The following is a 17,543-nucleotide window of genomic DNA, read 5'->3' as shown; positions in this document are numbered from 1 at the left end:
TTGGTAGTCTTGGTGCGATACACAACGATTCACCATCACCTTATTTATCTACTTTTCCTTCGAAAACACCATCAACATGGTATTTTCAGACGAAAAAAGTGCCCAAAATGCATTGTGCGTCGCTTTGTCGGTCAGGGGCGTTCCCGACGTGACGTCATTCAGGGAATCGTCATCAACTCGAAAATAAGACTTCCTGAATCATCAGCGCACGTCTTAAAATGTAAAATATAGCTATATGTGGTGCTTTGTAAAATGCGCTCAGTAGAAATCATTTGAAGCGATTTTACAAATTATGGATGCAACTTGTCGGAAGGTGTCGGTTGTCCTTTAAAAGTCATCTTCTCCGTGTGAAATTATACAATCAACTCGTAATATGCAGACCACATCATTGAGCAGCAATGTCAATTTTTAAAGCACGACACACAGACAGAAGAAAAGACAGATTGATTTGAATTTGCGAAGGTTACCCAGTCGTGTGTATTTTTAGCTCATTCACTGCCATTCCCGAATTTATTCAGGAATAGGTTTTGGTTTTTCTTGCGCGGGGGCGGGGTGTGTGTCGATAAAGCGCTGGTCAGACCTCTGGCAATGTTTTTTTTCCCTTCCACTAGGGGGCAGCATTTGCCTCTTGTATGGCCGCCCCGACTTGCACCCCAGATTACTCCAGGACCAAATAAGCTCAAGACTAACTTTTTTTTCTGCTGAAAGACGAGAGTCTAAGGTTTCTTACGCTCCATTGAATGGTTATGGACGTAGTCCTAAAACTCAATATTCTGTGGGTCCTGAAATTTAAGTAAAAATGACAAAAACCCTGGCACTAGGTGGACACATTTTTTGCACGTCGTCTGGCGGTGAATGAGTTAAGTTGAAAACTGTGAAATTAGCCCTCTTGTTTATTTTTTTTCTCCGCAAGTGGAGACAAATAGGTCGAACAGAAGGTTCACCAACATGATGACTGCAGGCACCAGGTAGCTCCCTAGGATCACACCAATTGCTCACAGGCCTGTGTTAAAAATAGCTCACGCGTGATGGGACATGTCGATTTCCACAGAATATTGTAGAAGTGATAATTTCAAAATGTAAACATTTCCAGTGTTGCATTTAGTCATTCATCATTTTTTCCAACCTTGTTAAATCGTTGTTGATCATTAGTGTGAGAAATTAACATGAGCGGCGTATTTCACAAAGATGAATGAAATATCAATAATTAGGACTAATCACATAATCACGGGTCATTTGAGCAACTTGGCTATTTCAGAAGTGTGTCTCAGAACCAGTAGTATAAGGCATTTATCAAGACCCGTGAAGTAGCTTTGGTTTTTCCGATGTATAAGGCGCACCCCCTAATTAATGGTGTATTTTCAAACTTTTTCGATATACAAGTAACAACCGAGTTATGACCGGGGCGATTTACGACCACCCGTACCGCCAGACCATTTTATTTTTTCATTTTTTATTTGTATTTTTTTACTCTACGCTTGCCACCGAAACACGCAAGCGTACTATAATTTTGGCCAGCCAGCATGTCACACACTCGCACAGCAATCTACTGCGTGATTACACTCAATGCAGTAGTTATACAGTGCAGATACCGTCTCGGCAACATCTCCTGTCGTACTGTACACTGATTTTTTTTTCCTTTGGCATCCGCCTGAGTCCGAGCTTGTGTGTCGGGTGACCTCTTCTGGCCGTTAGCAGGGAGAGCGATTTTTCAACAGCTGTATTCTTTACCTATAAGTGTTTACTTTAACCCACAATTTAAAATCTAAATAAAAGACGATAATATGAAATATAAAATGATTAAAAACGACACTAAAAGGTAAGCATAACAATTATAAATGAACTGTACCGTAAACAGTTTTGTATACATTACAGGTACAGCTCGCATGCGCGGGAAGCTGTGCGTATTTGGGTCAGCAGAAAGCATGTGCGCCGACAAAGTAATAAAGATCGATAATGCAAAATATAAAATGATAAAAATGACACTAAAAATAATAAAATGTATAAATGAACTGTAAACAGTGTGGTGTGTAATAGTATTCAATAGAAAACGTTGCTTAAAAGCAACAGATTGACATCGTATACTATCTTGTCATGTAAACGTAACGTCGGCCATTTTGAATGGATTTCGACTTGCGACCAGCACTTTATGAACAGCAGTAAACTGCAGACGATGAGCAAATACTCTATTCGGAGGCTTTGTCACCAGGTCAGTGTATTCTCCACAGATGAAAATAACACCCGAACTAACCGTTATTATCGGTTTTTTTCTCTTCTTTTGTTCTGTGATGTATTTGTCAAACTGTAACTGTTATTGTTCTCTCTCACACACACACATTCACTCTCACTGGAGCTTTGGGATTTGAGTGGAAAATGACATGTCCTATCTATTCAACTCAGCCACAACACTGTTTTCACAACCTTTCAAGAGTGATTATAAAAATAGCAGTTAGAACAATTGTTCATGCGCAGGTCTTATACTGTAATCATGATTTTTTTTTTTGTCCTTAGATGCTTTAGTGATGATTTGACGACTCATTCAGATGCGTAACAATACATCTAAAAGTCACGTTATTTCAAGGCACAATGGATCTGCTGCACCAGATATGATTGTGCTAATGAGGAGGTTGGCCTCTCTGTCATTTTCCTCGCTCCCGACAGTTTAGTTGACTGCATTTGCTGTGATTACCATTCTTTGGTGTCTGCTGTGAGTTCAATCTCTTCCTTTGTCTCTGCTCTCCTCCTTCCTGCTTTGTGTCTTATATGTGCTCCGTGTATCTTGACTGTGGTGGACCTCTCTGCCTACGGTAGGTCTGATAGCACGTGGCGCCCCTCTCTGGCCGCTCTGAGTAAGCGCAGACCAGTGCGGAGGGGCGGGGGGGGGGCTGTGGGGGCGGGCTGGGCTTGAAGGGATGGATTGCAGTGGTGATGTCAATGAGTGCAATGGCTTTCTTCGTTCTTTGCAAGCTGAGGTGCTGCTGGTGCTTGAGGAATCTTTGGGAGCAATTAAGCTGCTTCGCATAATCCACTGAAGCGACATGCCGCACCAATTTGCTATGTCTTGATACAGAGATGGTGCTCTTCAAATATGTGAAACGCCACAGAGTCCCGTTTTAATGCAGATGTTTTGAAGTGACTATGGATCCCCTCCTCTGATTGAGCCTTTTGAATGACTTGTGCACTCGGCAATTCACTAGAGATCACTAACATGCATGTGCAAGGGCTAAGCTGGATAATGTCATACAAACGCAACCCCACCGGTGAGCTTTGGGCTTGTTTCCACCATCATGGGCCGTTGTAGTGCCACAACAAATCAATGAGGTTATTTGCAACAAATTGAGGTCTGAAATTGACTCATTGGCGCCCCACGTGTGCAAACATGCTCCGAGTTCCGCGACGGATAAGATTTTTTTTTGTATCTCTTGACAAAGACCAGCGTATACCCTTGCAGTAGGTAACATTGAATGGCCACAACTTGACTTGAGAGTAACTTTCCTGGATGACCCATGCTGCTGACGCACAAGGTGACACATGAGAAAGACACCGTGTGCCTGAATGTTTGCTCGACTGCTGCCGTACTGAAAATCCAGATTTTAGTCCATTCCAAGGAGAAGGCTGTTCATCGCACCATTACTCCACATGAAACCTCCTCTTGATAGTCATCCCATGTTCAGCAAAGGGCATGCATCCTTTTCCAACACGCTAAAAGGTGATTCATTGAGAAAAAGAAACCTACCCTGCATTTTGTGGCCTGGCATGTTTGAATGAAAAAACGCATTGTCCACTTCAAAAATAGGGAATGCCACAAATAGGAACAATCATGCGAGTTGACAAGAGGGCGTGAGTTAGCAAGCATGCATGCTAGACTGCACGCACGACAGCCCAGTGTTTGCGTGTGATGGGAGAAAAATGAGTGGAGTGAGATGGTGTGTTTTATCAGTGTATCCGCCCTGTTCCAGCTCGCCTCTTTCAGATGACCAGAAAGTAGCTGGACCGTCCGATTTTTAGGAAGACATCTTTGTTTTCTCAAGATGACACCCATAGGAAAGCCAGCAAAACTCGACTCGAATCCAAACCGAAAGGGCGTATTAAGAGCAAAGCTCTCAAGTTTCAAGAATAAGAAGCATGACCGAAGGTCTTTTTTGTTTGGACTTTTACAAACCTGGAGCTATCAGAAACCACCTTGCTCCCGACTAGCGGGTGGAAGTCGATTTAATTTCCCAAACCCACAGACCAAATGAACATTATTGACCCTTTGATCAATTCTGTCTCACTACTCATGCTTAAATTCTTCGGAGACAGCCATATTGCCTATGCCATCCATCATGTTCAACATAATGACCCAATACCGGAACAGTTAGTCACAATAAGAGTATTAAACAATAGCAGCGTAAACAGGGCAATATGTGAGTGTTCGACACTAAACCAACACCAGCAATGCTTTCAGGTCAGCCAGCCTCTTTTGTGAAACAGACAGAATTCACGGTGTCAAATATTTGGCTTGTCCTCATTGCTGTGTCCATCAGCTTGGACAAAAACCTACATACTATTTAAAAGGTCAAGAAACAGGAACACCCGGCCCGGCCTACCTGGGTGGAATTTGCATGTTCTCCCCAGGCCAGCGTGAGTTTTCTCCGGTTTTTCCTCGCCCACATTCCAAAAACATGCATGGTAGGCTAATTGAACACTCCAAATTGTCATTAGGTCTGAGAGTGAGCGTAGATGGTTGTTTGTCTCTGTGTGCCCTGTGATTGGCTGGCAACGAATTCAGGGTGTACCCCCACCGAGTGCCCGAAGACGGCTGGGATAGGTTCAAGCACCCCATGCAACCCTAATAAGGATTAAGCGGTCTGGAAAATGGATGGATGGATGAAGAAACAGGAACACCATGTTGTTTTTCACGTCCCATTTGACAAATGTATTTTTATGTCTGCTTGGCTTAACCAAGTGAAAGTTGTCAGTTATTTTCAGTACGGGAGATTGTTTGTCAGCATAGCAACAACTGACAGATGGACATTTTATTGTATTTTATTTTTAAATAGAGTGGATGTCCAACTCAGCAGGTATATAATTTTCTCAATCTCCTTGCACCCAGGCCCCCTCAGTGAATAGTGTTTTCTAGGTCAGGACAACTTCATCACCTCATTTTTAAATATAAGACAGTGACTACAAACAAACAAATTGACAGCAAACGGTGTCACCCAAGAAGTTGTGAAATCAAGTCAGGTTGCAACTTTGGTCATCGATGAACAGATTGCACTAGTAACACCTGTGTGTGCAGGGGAAGTGACAGGTAGGTGCTGTGACTAACCCGACCGCTGATGGCCTAGGGTTGTTGATCAGCACAACCTCAGACTTTGGAGCATAAGCTCACTATTTCCTCCAATGCCTTCCTGCCCTCTGTCTCGTAGAAACAACAGGACGATGACGACGAGGAAGACGATGTTGAACCTGGACTGACTGGAGATGAGAAAGAAGAAGAGGTGAAAGAGAAGGAGAAGCTTGGGAAGCTGCAGTATTCCATTGACTATGACTTCCAGGAGAACAAGGCAAGGACCATAGGCCCTTTCACACTTATATCGATAGAGACTGGAACAAAGTAAGAATCTTCTGGATTGCAGTAAGAGGAAGTCCTATTCCTCCAGCCGTCCACCAATTTTCAATGTCAAAGCTAAAATACAAGACAATACAGTACATATTGATTTATATAGCGCTTTAACAACAAATTAAGCTGTAACAAAGTGCTTAACATGGAGAACTACCATATACAGGAAATAAAGCAGTCATAAAGGTAGTAGAAAGCACGAGGTAGTGAAACCATGATCAAGTCAGAATCATGCTGAGTCAAAAGCCAAAGAGGACAAGTCAGTTTTGAGATGGGTTTTAAAGATGAGCAGCGAGGGGGCTTGCCGAATGTCATTCCAGAGAGTGGGACCAGCAACGGAAAAGACTCGATCCCCTCTGAGCCTCCGATTAGTTTTTGGCACATCTAATAATGTCTGGTCAGCAGACCTGAGGCGTCGGGAAAGTGTATAGGGTTGGAGGAGCGAGGCCATTTAAAAATTTGAAAACAAATAAGATCTTGAAAAGAACTCTAATATGTATAGGGAGCCATTGTAGGATGCCACAGTCGGAGTTATGTGCTCCCTCTTACGAGTACAAGTCAAGAGGCGAGCAGCAGCATTCTGGACCAACTGGAGACGCTTCAAGTAGGATTGCCTGACTCCAAAGAAAAGCGTATTATAGTAATCGAGCCTAGATGTGACAAAGACATGAATTAGTGCTTCAAGGTGCTCATGAGAAAGGACAGGTTTTATTTTATCCAGCTGCCTGAGATGAAATAAGCCGGATTTAACAACAGCACCAATTTGTCGGTCAAGTTTAAAGTTACTGTCCAGTTCAAGACCTAAGTTTGAGACTGTTGACTTCAGATAAGGAGCCAGGGGGCCCAAGTCAACAGGATGAGATGTACATGGGCCCTAATGAAAATGTGTTCAGCCATGTTTTACTCGCCAGAATTCAAAATTTCAGAACCATGGATCACTTTTCAATACAGTAAAGTCTCGTTGTATCGATATCGGTTATATCGATAGTACTGCTTATTACGATACTACAGTAAAGTCTCGTTATATCGATATCGGATATATCGATAGTCCCGGTTATATCGATACTATTTCTACGCACGCGCGGAGAAAATTACATGCAAACCGGGTCGGATATATCGATAGTCCCGGTTATATCGATATTTTTTCGGACTCCCTTGAATATCGATATAACGAGACTTTACTGTATTTCTATGAACGCAAGGAGAAAATTTACATGCCGCAGGATCGGATATATCGATTGTCCGGTTATATCGATATTTTTTCCGACTCCCGAGAATATCGATATAACGAGACTTTATTGTACTTCTTCTCTGTTTACTGTAGTAGCATGTTATCATAACAAATTAATAACTGTTAATCACATTCTTAGCATTTATGCAGCACTTGGCCTAATCAAATAGTAGACCAAAGGAAAGATCATTTGACCTGATACACGAAAATGCGCCGAGGGGTCTCTTCTGACTTTTTCTCATCCATGTTTCATTTTCTAGCTGACTGTGGGAATCCTGCAAGCTGCTGATCTCCTTTCCATGGACAGCGGCGGCACCTCTGACCCCTATGTCAAGGTCTTTGTCCTACCTGACAAGAAGAAGAAGTTTGACACAAAAGTTCACAAGAAAACCCTCAACCCGGTCTTCAATGAGACTTTTATCTTCAAGGTAGGAATTGAAGTTCTCTTTATACTCATTACTATTTAAAAGAATACGTTCATGTCTGGTTGGCCAGTCATGATCTGGTTTTGGATTGCTTCCCTGTCTTCTGAGAATTTAACACCTGCTTAGCGCTAATACTTTCATCCACTGGCAATAAAAGGTTGCAGACATTTTGAAGGTGGCCGACAAGGAGAATGTGGGCGAGAATTAAATTAAAGGAGAGGCCCACCTTTGGCGCCTACTGATAAAGCTTGGTGACTTTAACACACAAACACTTCAAACAACTTGTCAAAGGCAGGCCTAGTCGACTGAAGCCGTGTGTTAAACCAACCATTTGGCAGATCCCGACTAAAGTCACAGCTAATGCCGTTTTGCTTTTCAGATAATCTGGATTTTGCTTTGAATTTTGGATATATATATATTTTTTTCAGATTCCATTCCAAGAGATGGGAGGAAAGACTCTGGTTATGTCTGTCTATGATTTTGATCGCTTCTCAAAACATGACGTCATTGGTGAGATCAAAATACCCATGAACACCCTTGACTTAGCAAAGCCAATTGAAGAATGGCGAGATTTAGACAGCGCGGACCAAGAAGAGGTAAGAAAGTCGGGAACTAAAGTGCTTTCTTGCAGCTTTATTTCTCTTAAAAGCTATTGCCTGATTCCATAGCTTCTTGTCATCAAAATTTGCTGGATTTAGGAAGTCCACAACATCACTTCAGTTTTCTTTACATTCAGGCATTTTTCGAATGACAAAAACTCATTGAATGCACATCTTCATTTATAATTCATCAATCCATTTGGGGATTGGTCAAGAACGCCATAAATCGTGATTCTTCGTAATTTATCTTGCTCCTATGTGTAAACAAACTTCACAAAGCAAGGACCGTAAATTACTTTTTGTGGAATAACAATTTGAGCCTGCCCTTCCCTTCAATAACCTTACAAATGTTTTGAATTGATTGGAAGCAAAATTTCCAAAAGACATCCCTCTAAAGTTAAAAAATGGTGTTGATTTATACCCACGTCAAGAGCGCTTTAATCAAGAGTAGCATGATGGTTTTTGTTGGCCCTTATAATGTGTCCTGCTGTTTCTCAAGATCATGACTGCTATATTGTAACATTCTCTCACCTTTCATTCTTAAAATAGCCAGAGAAGCTGGGTGACATTTGCATCTCTCTTCGTTATGTACCCACTGCCGGTAAACTCACAATCTGCATTTTGGAGGCCAAGAACCTGAAGAAAATGGACGTGGGTGGTCTTTCAGGTTTGTCAAGCACAAGTTGAAACTGACACACTACATCCTATAAGAACTCGGGTACCTTTATTGACAGCTGCACATATCTGATATGATACTACTACTACTACTACTACTACTACTACTACTACTACTGCTACTACTACCATTACTCCTACTACTACTATTACTACTCCAACTACTAATACTAATAATACCAATACTACTACTACTAATACTACTACCATACTATTGTATTGGAATTGAATAAATAAACTGTACAGTATAATAAAGTCATTTTATTTACCTTTGCGATGGTCGTTGATGTAGTTGCTTCTTGATGATATCCGAGTGAAGTTGCTGTGCTTTCTCGGCGATAATACACTCACTCACACTGTCCCCTGCTAGCTGCTTTTCATTAATACAAATCAACAGAAGACAGACAATCAACAGAACTGTGGCTCCATCTGTTAATACTTCAGTACACTGCAGCCCAAGTAGGCCAACTTTGGTGTTGGGCTCATTGTGTTATCCGTCTTTCAGATCCCTATGTAAAGATTAACCTGCTACAGAATGGGAAGAGGCTGAAGAAGAAGAAGACAACAGTTAAGAAGAATACGTTGAATCCTTACTACAACGAGTCGTTCAGCTTTGAGATTCCTCTTGAGCAAATGCAGGTGAGAACAAGAGCCGATTGTTTATGAACTCATTCACTGCAAGACGATGTGCAAAAATGTGTCTGTTCCAGTGTCAGGGGGTCTGTCATTTTCACTCAAATTGCAGGACCCACACAATATAAAATTTTAGGACTATATCAACATTCAATTCAGCGTAGGAAACCTTAGACCCTCTTTTTTCTTCAGAAAAAAGAGTTAATTCCTAAGATATATGGGTCTGGAGTTATCTGAGCTAGAAATGGAGGCAGCTATACAAAATACAATAAAATACAGCACTTTAACAACAACCAAAGCTAACATGGATAAAAGGCAAATGCTGCCCCCTCGTGGAAGGGAAAACATTGCCAGAGGTCTGACCAGCACTTTATCGGCACCTCCCGCAAGAAAAACCAAAACCCGAAAATCGCGCTCCACGTCACACTTTTCAATTCCCGACTAAATTCGGGAACGGCAGCGAATAAGTTAAATAGCCTCTAATTACAGACGCTCCCCTACTTACGAACATCCGAGTTACGAACAACGGTACATACGCTATTTTTGTAGTAACATATGTTGTATTCTTTCCAGTTGTACATGTACATATCTTTATAGAGCATATATTTTCTTAATTGTTTAGTTTTCAGTACAAGCCAATACAGGTTGCTTATACAAGCCTTAAATAATAATAATAATAATAATAATAATAATAATAATAAGTAACTCGGAAGTAACTCAAATAGATAGAAAGCTAGCAGGCTAATAGCTAGCTAGCTAGATAGCTAGTTGTGTTAAATTCATTCTGTCTCCTTATTGTCTGTTACAAATTAGCTACATAGCTTTTTAGCTAATAGATAGCTAGCTCGATATCTATATAGCTAACAGATAGATAGCTATCATTTCATACACATTAAACAGTGTGAATATCCTCATATTAATGTGTATTTCTTGATTATTTTTTGGGGGCGTGGCAGGGGGGAGTATAATTTGAATTTAATTTCTAAGCGCCTGTCAAAACTCAAGGTCACTTTACAGTCACGGCATACGTTTTTTGTGGGTGAGCAGTGGCAGCCACATGCGCCAGCGTTCACTCAACCCGGAAGTAACTCAAATAGATAGAATAGATTTGTGTTTTTTTGGTGTATTATAATTATGTTGATTTGATTTTTTTTTTTTTTTGCCTACAGGTAAACAAAACATACTTATATAAACTTTAAACATACTTATATAAGCCTTAAACATACATTCCATACAATATATAGCACAGAAGCAATTTACAAACAAATTCAACTTACAACCGCCCGCTCGGAACGTATCTCGTCCATGTGGACCTGATCGTTCGTAAATTGGGGAGCATCTGTATTGTGTATTAAACGATTGCAAGAGTTTTCTCATGTGGATGTTTGTTTTTGTACTTGATTGAAACACATTGTCCTGTGCGTATATTTGTTTTTTATTATCAGAAAATTCAAGCTGTGATCACGGTGCTGGATTATGACAAGATTGGTAAAAACGATGCCATTGGGAAGATCTGGGTTGGTAGCAAGTCCACCGGGGCCGGGCTGAAACACTGGTCCGACATGTTGGCCAACCCCCGACGCCCCATTGCTCAGTGGCATCCACTACAGCCTGAGGAGGAGGTGGATGGCGCCCTGGCTGCTCTGGCTGCCAAGAAGTAAACCCACGGTGTCCTGGAGTGACCCACATTTTTCCGATCAGGTCCACATGATCCCACATGTTAATGTATATTCGATTCCCCCCCACCTTCCCTCTCTACCATCTTTGAAAAGATCCATTGATACAATACATGATGCCGAATAGAGCTTAAAAATGTTAAAAAAAAACATCATGTGATGTGAAATCATGCCATTGAAAAAAAGACGACATATTAGAGGATGGACAGATGCTCTGTTGATTTTCTTTAGATCTATTTTTGTATTGGGATTGCGGTTGTGTTACAGAAAGTAAAGCGTCAACGATGAAGAACGATAGTCTGGCAAGTAGGGGGGGGGGGGATAAAACGCCCATTCGTCATCCATATCATTACCTTTCCCTTTAGCGACACAGTGTGCTTATGATAGTGCTTAATAATAATAAAAAAAATGCTTTATACTGCCATATGATAGAGGAATAACACAAGCAGGTCCATTCCTTGAGTGTATTGTGCACCACGCTCCGCACCTGCCACTTACGTTACTCGGCCATTGTTTTCGGTTAACGTACATTCCTAGAGTTGGGTAGCAAGTAGTAGTGTTAGCCACATACCCAGTTACCCACGGACACACTGCCTTTTCGATTAGTTCACCTTTCACCCGTCATCTCAGGAATACTGAGAGAAGACGCCACGCCTTTTTTTTTCTTACACGGGTTGTTACGATCAAAGAACGGTCAGAGAAGGAAGCACTCGATCGCATTTCAGGGAGGTGGTTCTCCGTGGGGTCGATGGATCTTCAGTTTTAAAGATGAGGTGTGTTTTTATGTGTCATTGACTGTGCGAAATAGCAATTTCAAGGGACTATCAAAATGCCAACAATGACCAAGACTTGACTGCTCCCACCAACATTTACAAAGTGTCGGTTGTCACTGCCTGCTTGCTGTGCACCATCTCCCGTCCCGAAGGCACCGTATATCCCTCATTCAGTGCGTTTGGCCTACTTCGCGGACTCCACATAAAAGTTTCACCGCTGTACCGTCCTCCAGTCAGTCATAAAGGAGACAAGCCTTCCAAGTATCAAAATAAGCAATTTTCAACTACCAGGGACGCCTTCCGCCGAGTGTTGTTGTTCTCTTTGTTTTTGATTCATGCCATTATTTTATTTCAAACATCTTAATTCCTCAAGCACTTTAACACCAAATGTTTCATTTCAATTTCAACATTGTTCAAAGCCAGAGCTTTAATTGTTACTTTAGGAACGATTATTCAATCGGTGGAGGTGATTTTTATGCCACGGTTTTGTGCGTCTTTCAATTGTTTGGGTGTAACTTGTCTCGGATTGCAAAGATAATGTCCGGTACGTGGCACGGATCCATGTGTGTTTCGTGTACAGTGCACCAAGCAGATGAATTTAATTGCACTAACTGCGAATCTTTCTGTTCGTTCTGGTTTTTGGTCTAATTTATTTACTTATTTTCTATTTGGAGAGATGTTTTAGTTACATTGATTCCTGGCTCGGGCTTTGGTTTACTGTATTTTAAATCGCTCACGTTTTTGAATTGACTTTATTTCATAAGCGTAGTTGGACAACTATATATATATATAAAAACTGCACTGGCACTCAACAAAAACTACCAGTTGCGTGTGCTTCGTCAATGAGCATCAAATGCATTTTGGAAGCCATAATTATTTTTCTTTACTGCCACCAATTATGAAGAATTAATCATTTGACAACACGAAAGAAAAGGCGACATGGAAGTAATCAAGCAACCCGTTGGTGTAATTTTGCCTATATACATAGTTCATTCACGTTGAAATTGCATGTTTATACAAAATATTGTACATAAGAGCATGTTTTAGAGATGGAGCAAAAATATCTCGTGTACTTAAATGGGTGTCATTTGTCATTTTACTATCACACCAAAAGTGGTATAAAAAAGATGCACTGTATATTTTCTAAATGAAATCAAATGAGTATTTATTTTCCATGAGGGTCATTGGAGAGAATGTCATGCAGATGTTAGCATAATACTACTACTAATTACTCAGATCCATTCCACGTCTGAAATTCTTAAGCAAGTGTCGTCCAGTACTGTGCGTGAGTTCATGTAGGATGAAAATATAGCCGCATGCTTGCTATTTAAACTCCTTGTGGTCCGAGTACTATAATTTCTTTTTATTTATTGTAGTTAATTTTTAAACATGCTTACCATACATCTTGGTTCAGGGTTTACAGACACTCCCCACCTTACGAACGGGATACGTTCCGAGCGGTTGTTCGTAAGTTGCTTTAATGCTATATTTTGTATAGAATGTATGTTTAAGTCAAACATTGAACGGGGAAGTATAAAAAAACAGACGCTCTAACAGCCGTAAAATAAATTATCACCTACTGTAGTACGACGACATATATCATTGGGGCTTCAGTAAGCCATTCCTGAAGCTAATTACTGAATTACGTGGCAACAACCATTATTTTTGTCATCCGGGACACCAGGAGCTGGAGCGTCAACTGAGAAGAGAGATATTTTCCCCGCCCACATGCTATACGCTACCAATCGTAAGCGAGCTCGGCGGATCGGTCCTTGAACTTGTTGGCAACACTTCGGGCGCTGATTGGTCAGCCTTGGTGTCTGTCACGTAAACATAAAGCCCTTGAAACCACCTATGCGTCTCTGTGTGCGTGAAGCACATTACGCAGCCAATCGCAAGCGAGCTCAGCCGGAAAAAAGGTGCGTAATACAAAATCTAATTTACAACATATCTGTCCAAGCATACCCTCAAAAATATTCTTTTGTACCCTTATTCGTAACTCGAATGTTCGTTATTTGGGGAGCGTCTGTATATGGCTACTTTGGCTTTGAATCTTGTTTCGCTTTTGTTGCGATTTTCTTTTTCTTTTTTAACGTATGGAACAAGGGTATCCAAGTCTTCAAGCCTACTATTTCCGTAAATAACCTGACCATTAAAACAAAAGCGAGAAAATTACACCTGTATTGTAGTGTTTGTGCCAACAGTGATCCAGAGTCAAGTCATGTCTGGATTATTTCTTCCAACGGAGTCAAAATAATGAACAAGTCTATTCCACTGAACACAAATGACTTGGGGTTCCCTTTCCTTGCTTTTTATTTATTCTTTCTATTCAAATGACCTTCACGGCTATGTGTATTCAACTGTGTTTATGTTACAATATATGTAGAGAAGTTGAATGATAAAACTAAAGCCATAAAACTCCCGCACTAACTCTTTAGAGCTCAGCTGCGTCGAGTTGGTCCTGACATTTTGTTTGGAGCTCTTTGTTCACTAAGAGGGCAAATATCTTTGTCAACTGTGTGAATCCACAACACTTTCTTCGGGTAGGTGTAGATGTTTTGATTGATTTGACCTTTTCGCGATGGTAGGCTTAGTGTTATTATTTATCACTGTCATGTCCGATCATTCTTCACAACCCTACCAAAATGATGTACAGAGGGCATTAAGTATAACGTCTCAACTAAACATAGCTTGCCTGCTTTTTAGCTTAGCATAGTTTTGATGAACATGATTAACAAAATGTTTTACAAAATCAACAACGACTTGTTACAGCGAACATTAGAACGCTTGCTTGCTTATAAAAATGTAAACTAGCAATGCTGTTTCTAGCTCGAAGCATTTAGCTAATTAAGCTAAGTGTTTACAACAAAAAAATACATCAATAAAGTGCTGTCATATGTACTAGCGAAAGAGGTTCACGTTGGCTGAGCATAGCTTTAAAGACCATGCTGTAAAATACGCTCAGAATCAGTCGTTGCTCCATTGTTTGGAGTAAGGCTAAGCTAACAATACTGTACAGTACTGTAGTACGAAGGGTTACCTCTTCCCAGTTTTAACTAATGCTGCTATCGTAGACAGAAATACAACCGTTTTGCAGGATGTTAGCTTGGTGCAAAAACTGTTCATGTTTCCAAAATTACATACTCTGGCAAAGGAACTTGGCCAAGTACAGTGAGACCTCAACTTACGAACTTAATTGGTTCCCAGACAGAGTGTGTAAGGCGAAAAGTGTGTATCTCAAAAAAAAAAATCCCATAGGAAACCATTAAAATGGGAATAATCCATTCCTGGGTTTACATAAAATATACTTTTCAACTAAATAAGCCTTAAAATTACACACAACATACCTTATTCTGTGTATAATAAATGTGCTATTGTATTGTAATGAAATAAATACACTGCATTGTATCATGAAGTCACTTTATTTACATTTGTGATGGTCATTGATGACTTGATGGAATGGCGTTGGAGGTCAAGGGTCAAAGGGAATTGCTGTTTGGAAAAAGAGGCGCATTACACGAGGACTGTAATTAAAGAAATAAACTGTGCTGTAAAATAAAGTGTTATTCCCCTTTTTGATGGTCGTTGATGGCTTATGGAAGGAGAGTCACCTTCCATAAGGACTGTTGGTAACTTAACCTCTGGTGCTGTTCGGTCGTGTGCTTCCGCCAAAGATCACTCCGCCAGCCGTGGTGGGTGTGTATTATAAAAATAGTGCTTATTGTAAGGTTTAATTTTCATAAATTTGACGTTTGTAAGACAAAAAGTTTGTAAGATAAGGTGTTTGTAAGTTGAGGTCTCACTGTATTAGCTTTTACTACTACTCTAATGATGTGAGGAGGAATATTTCCCGTCACTTTGCTGCGACCGACCGCATTTGTTAGGGCCAGACTCGTTTACACAGCAACATGTGAGACGACAAAGCGAAAGTAACTGCAGAAACAAGCACATTGATGAGATTTTCACTATTGATCACAATTGATCAGGCTCGGTTGCGGGACAGAAAGAATATTGTGTTTTTGTTTGGAATTGAAATAACAACCCGCCATAGCAGCCGTGATGCGACAGTCGCACCATTCATGTCCATCTGTATTTAAACGTTGCTCACTATCATTAGTTGTAACACGCTATGTGCACAGCTGTTGCTATTTTAATTCTGGGATTTAAAAAGGGAAAACATTCGTCAATTTCAAACACTTATATTCAACTGCCATCACTTTTTTTCTTTCACTCGTGCTTTTCTTGAGCCAAATGTGCAATCACTTATTTTTCCTTCTGTGACGTATTCTTGAGATTATAGAATGTGTGCATTTGTCTACCTTGAATGTTTGCCTTTATATTTGTGTCCTTGTCCTGATTTCTGTGTAAAAAAAAAATCATCATTCTTCTCAAGATATGGACGCCTGGAGTTCTTCCCCAAATTCTGCTTTTACTGTGCGTGAAGAATGCTGGCTTCCATGTTTACAACATGGACATGGTGTATACTGCCAAATTCCTGTACCTGACCCCCTTTTTGAACGCTTGCACCTCTCGCTCAAGATGTTTTCCATTTTCTTTCTGGTCATCAATCTCTTTGAAAGCAATGGGATCGGAGGACTGTCAGGTTGTGTCCTCTAGCTGTGTTCCTTCGTGTCTTGTGTCGTGGTGCGCGTGTTCATGTCAGTACTTGTGCCTACTGTGGATCGCATGCTTTAGCCCCTTGACTGGACACAAACATTGCTCACAAACTCCTTTTGACCCTTATGTGGACAAATGTCTTATAACATTATCAAGGGAGCCAAATAACTTATGACAAATTTATTATATGTGTTACCGGTTCTGTAAAAAAACAAAAATAAAATAGGAAATAAAGAACTTTTAAGTACAATGATGTTTTGTGTCCAATATGTGGTGCCGTTGTGTTAAGACAAATTGAATCAGAGAGCCGTAAAAGCAAAATACGGTGATAACTCAGCTTTAGCTCACGAACTTTTCGCCTCACGAACATTAAATTCGCGTGCATATAGTCTTTTTGTCACCCTCTTTCTTTGAGTACGGACTTGGTTTGTTATCGAGTGGAGTACTTTTGCTATTATGGAACTGAAAAAGACCCCACCACAGGCTAGTGTTACGCCTAAGAAGACAAAGAAAACCTTGGTTTGCAAACTTAATTGGTTCCCAAAAAGTGTGTATTCCAAACATTAATTTCCCATAGTAAACCATTAGAGTGAGAATAATCCATTCCCAGGTCCCCACAAAACATAAAATGAGATGCCGAGTTTCAGAAGGTCCCGCCCCCGTGTTATTGACAGGACATCTTGCCTTGCTCTAGAAACAAAACAATGACTTCAGATTCGGAGAAGATGCTTTCTTGTTACTCATCCAGTTATGAATATGATTCAAATAGTTCTGAAAAGAAAAGCATAAATGTTTGCAATCGATTAAAGAAGTCCTTCCGTATCAATTCGGGCCGTCAGGACTCCAATGTAGCATCCCGGAAAATGCACAAGATGGCGCCCAAGCTCTGAAATGCGTTGATTTGTCTGCTGGGAATTTGTGTCAACTAGTATCAAATAGTAGTCTTGGTGCAACACACAACGATTCACCATTGTGTTATTTATGTGTTTTCCTTCTTATTTCGCTATAAACACGAAGTTTTCAGACCAAAAACAAAGTACCCAAAATGCATTGTGTGTCGCTTTCTCGGTCAGGGCGTTCCAGACGTGATGTCACGTCAGGCATCGTCATCAATTCAAAAACAAGACTTCCTGAATACTCAGCGCAAGTCTTAAAACGTAAAATATAGCTATATGCGGTGGAATCTTTGTAAAATACGCTCAGTAGAAGTCATTTGAAGTGATTTTACAAATTATGGACACAACAGGCGTCAGTTGTCCTTTAAATTCAATAACACAAACAGCTGGTTTGCTTAACTCTAATTTTAATG

At 40.5% G+C, this 17,543-nt stretch overlaps 1 protein-coding gene across 3 annotated transcripts in view; it reads left to right on the top strand.

The window, feature by feature from the left end:
- LOC148902797 (synaptotagmin-2-like) overlaps positions 1 to 16,484 on the top strand; it is an 81,909-nt gene extending 65,425 nt beyond the window's left edge. For 2 of the 3 annotated variants that reach the window (XM_088991154.1, XM_088991163.1), the window contains 6 exons: positions 5,412 to 5,549; positions 7,097 to 7,264; positions 7,690 to 7,857; positions 8,410 to 8,527; positions 9,041 to 9,174; positions 10,614 to 16,484. In XM_088991154.1, coding sequence (XP_088847280.1) covers positions 5,412 to 5,549; positions 7,097 to 7,264; positions 7,690 to 7,857; positions 8,410 to 8,527; positions 9,041 to 9,174; positions 10,614 to 10,829 — 942 coding nt within the window. In that variant the 3' untranslated portion in view covers positions 10,830 to 16,484. The remainder of the gene's footprint in view (positions 1 to 5,411; positions 5,550 to 7,096; positions 7,265 to 7,689; positions 7,858 to 8,409; positions 8,528 to 9,040; positions 9,175 to 10,613) is intronic. The other variant, XM_088991173.1, reaches the window with a different exon arrangement.
- Positions 16,485 to 17,543: the final 1,059 nt, after the last annotated feature.

This window comes from Hippocampus bargibanti, linkage group LG01 (genome assembly GCF_051943395.1).
Source record: "Hippocampus bargibanti isolate YZ-2025 linkage group LG01, ASM5194339v1, whole genome shotgun sequence".
Lineage (NCBI taxonomy): Eukaryota > Metazoa > Chordata > Actinopteri > Syngnathiformes > Syngnathidae > Hippocampus > Hippocampus bargibanti.
This window is presented reverse-complemented; position numbering and strand designations above follow the sequence as displayed.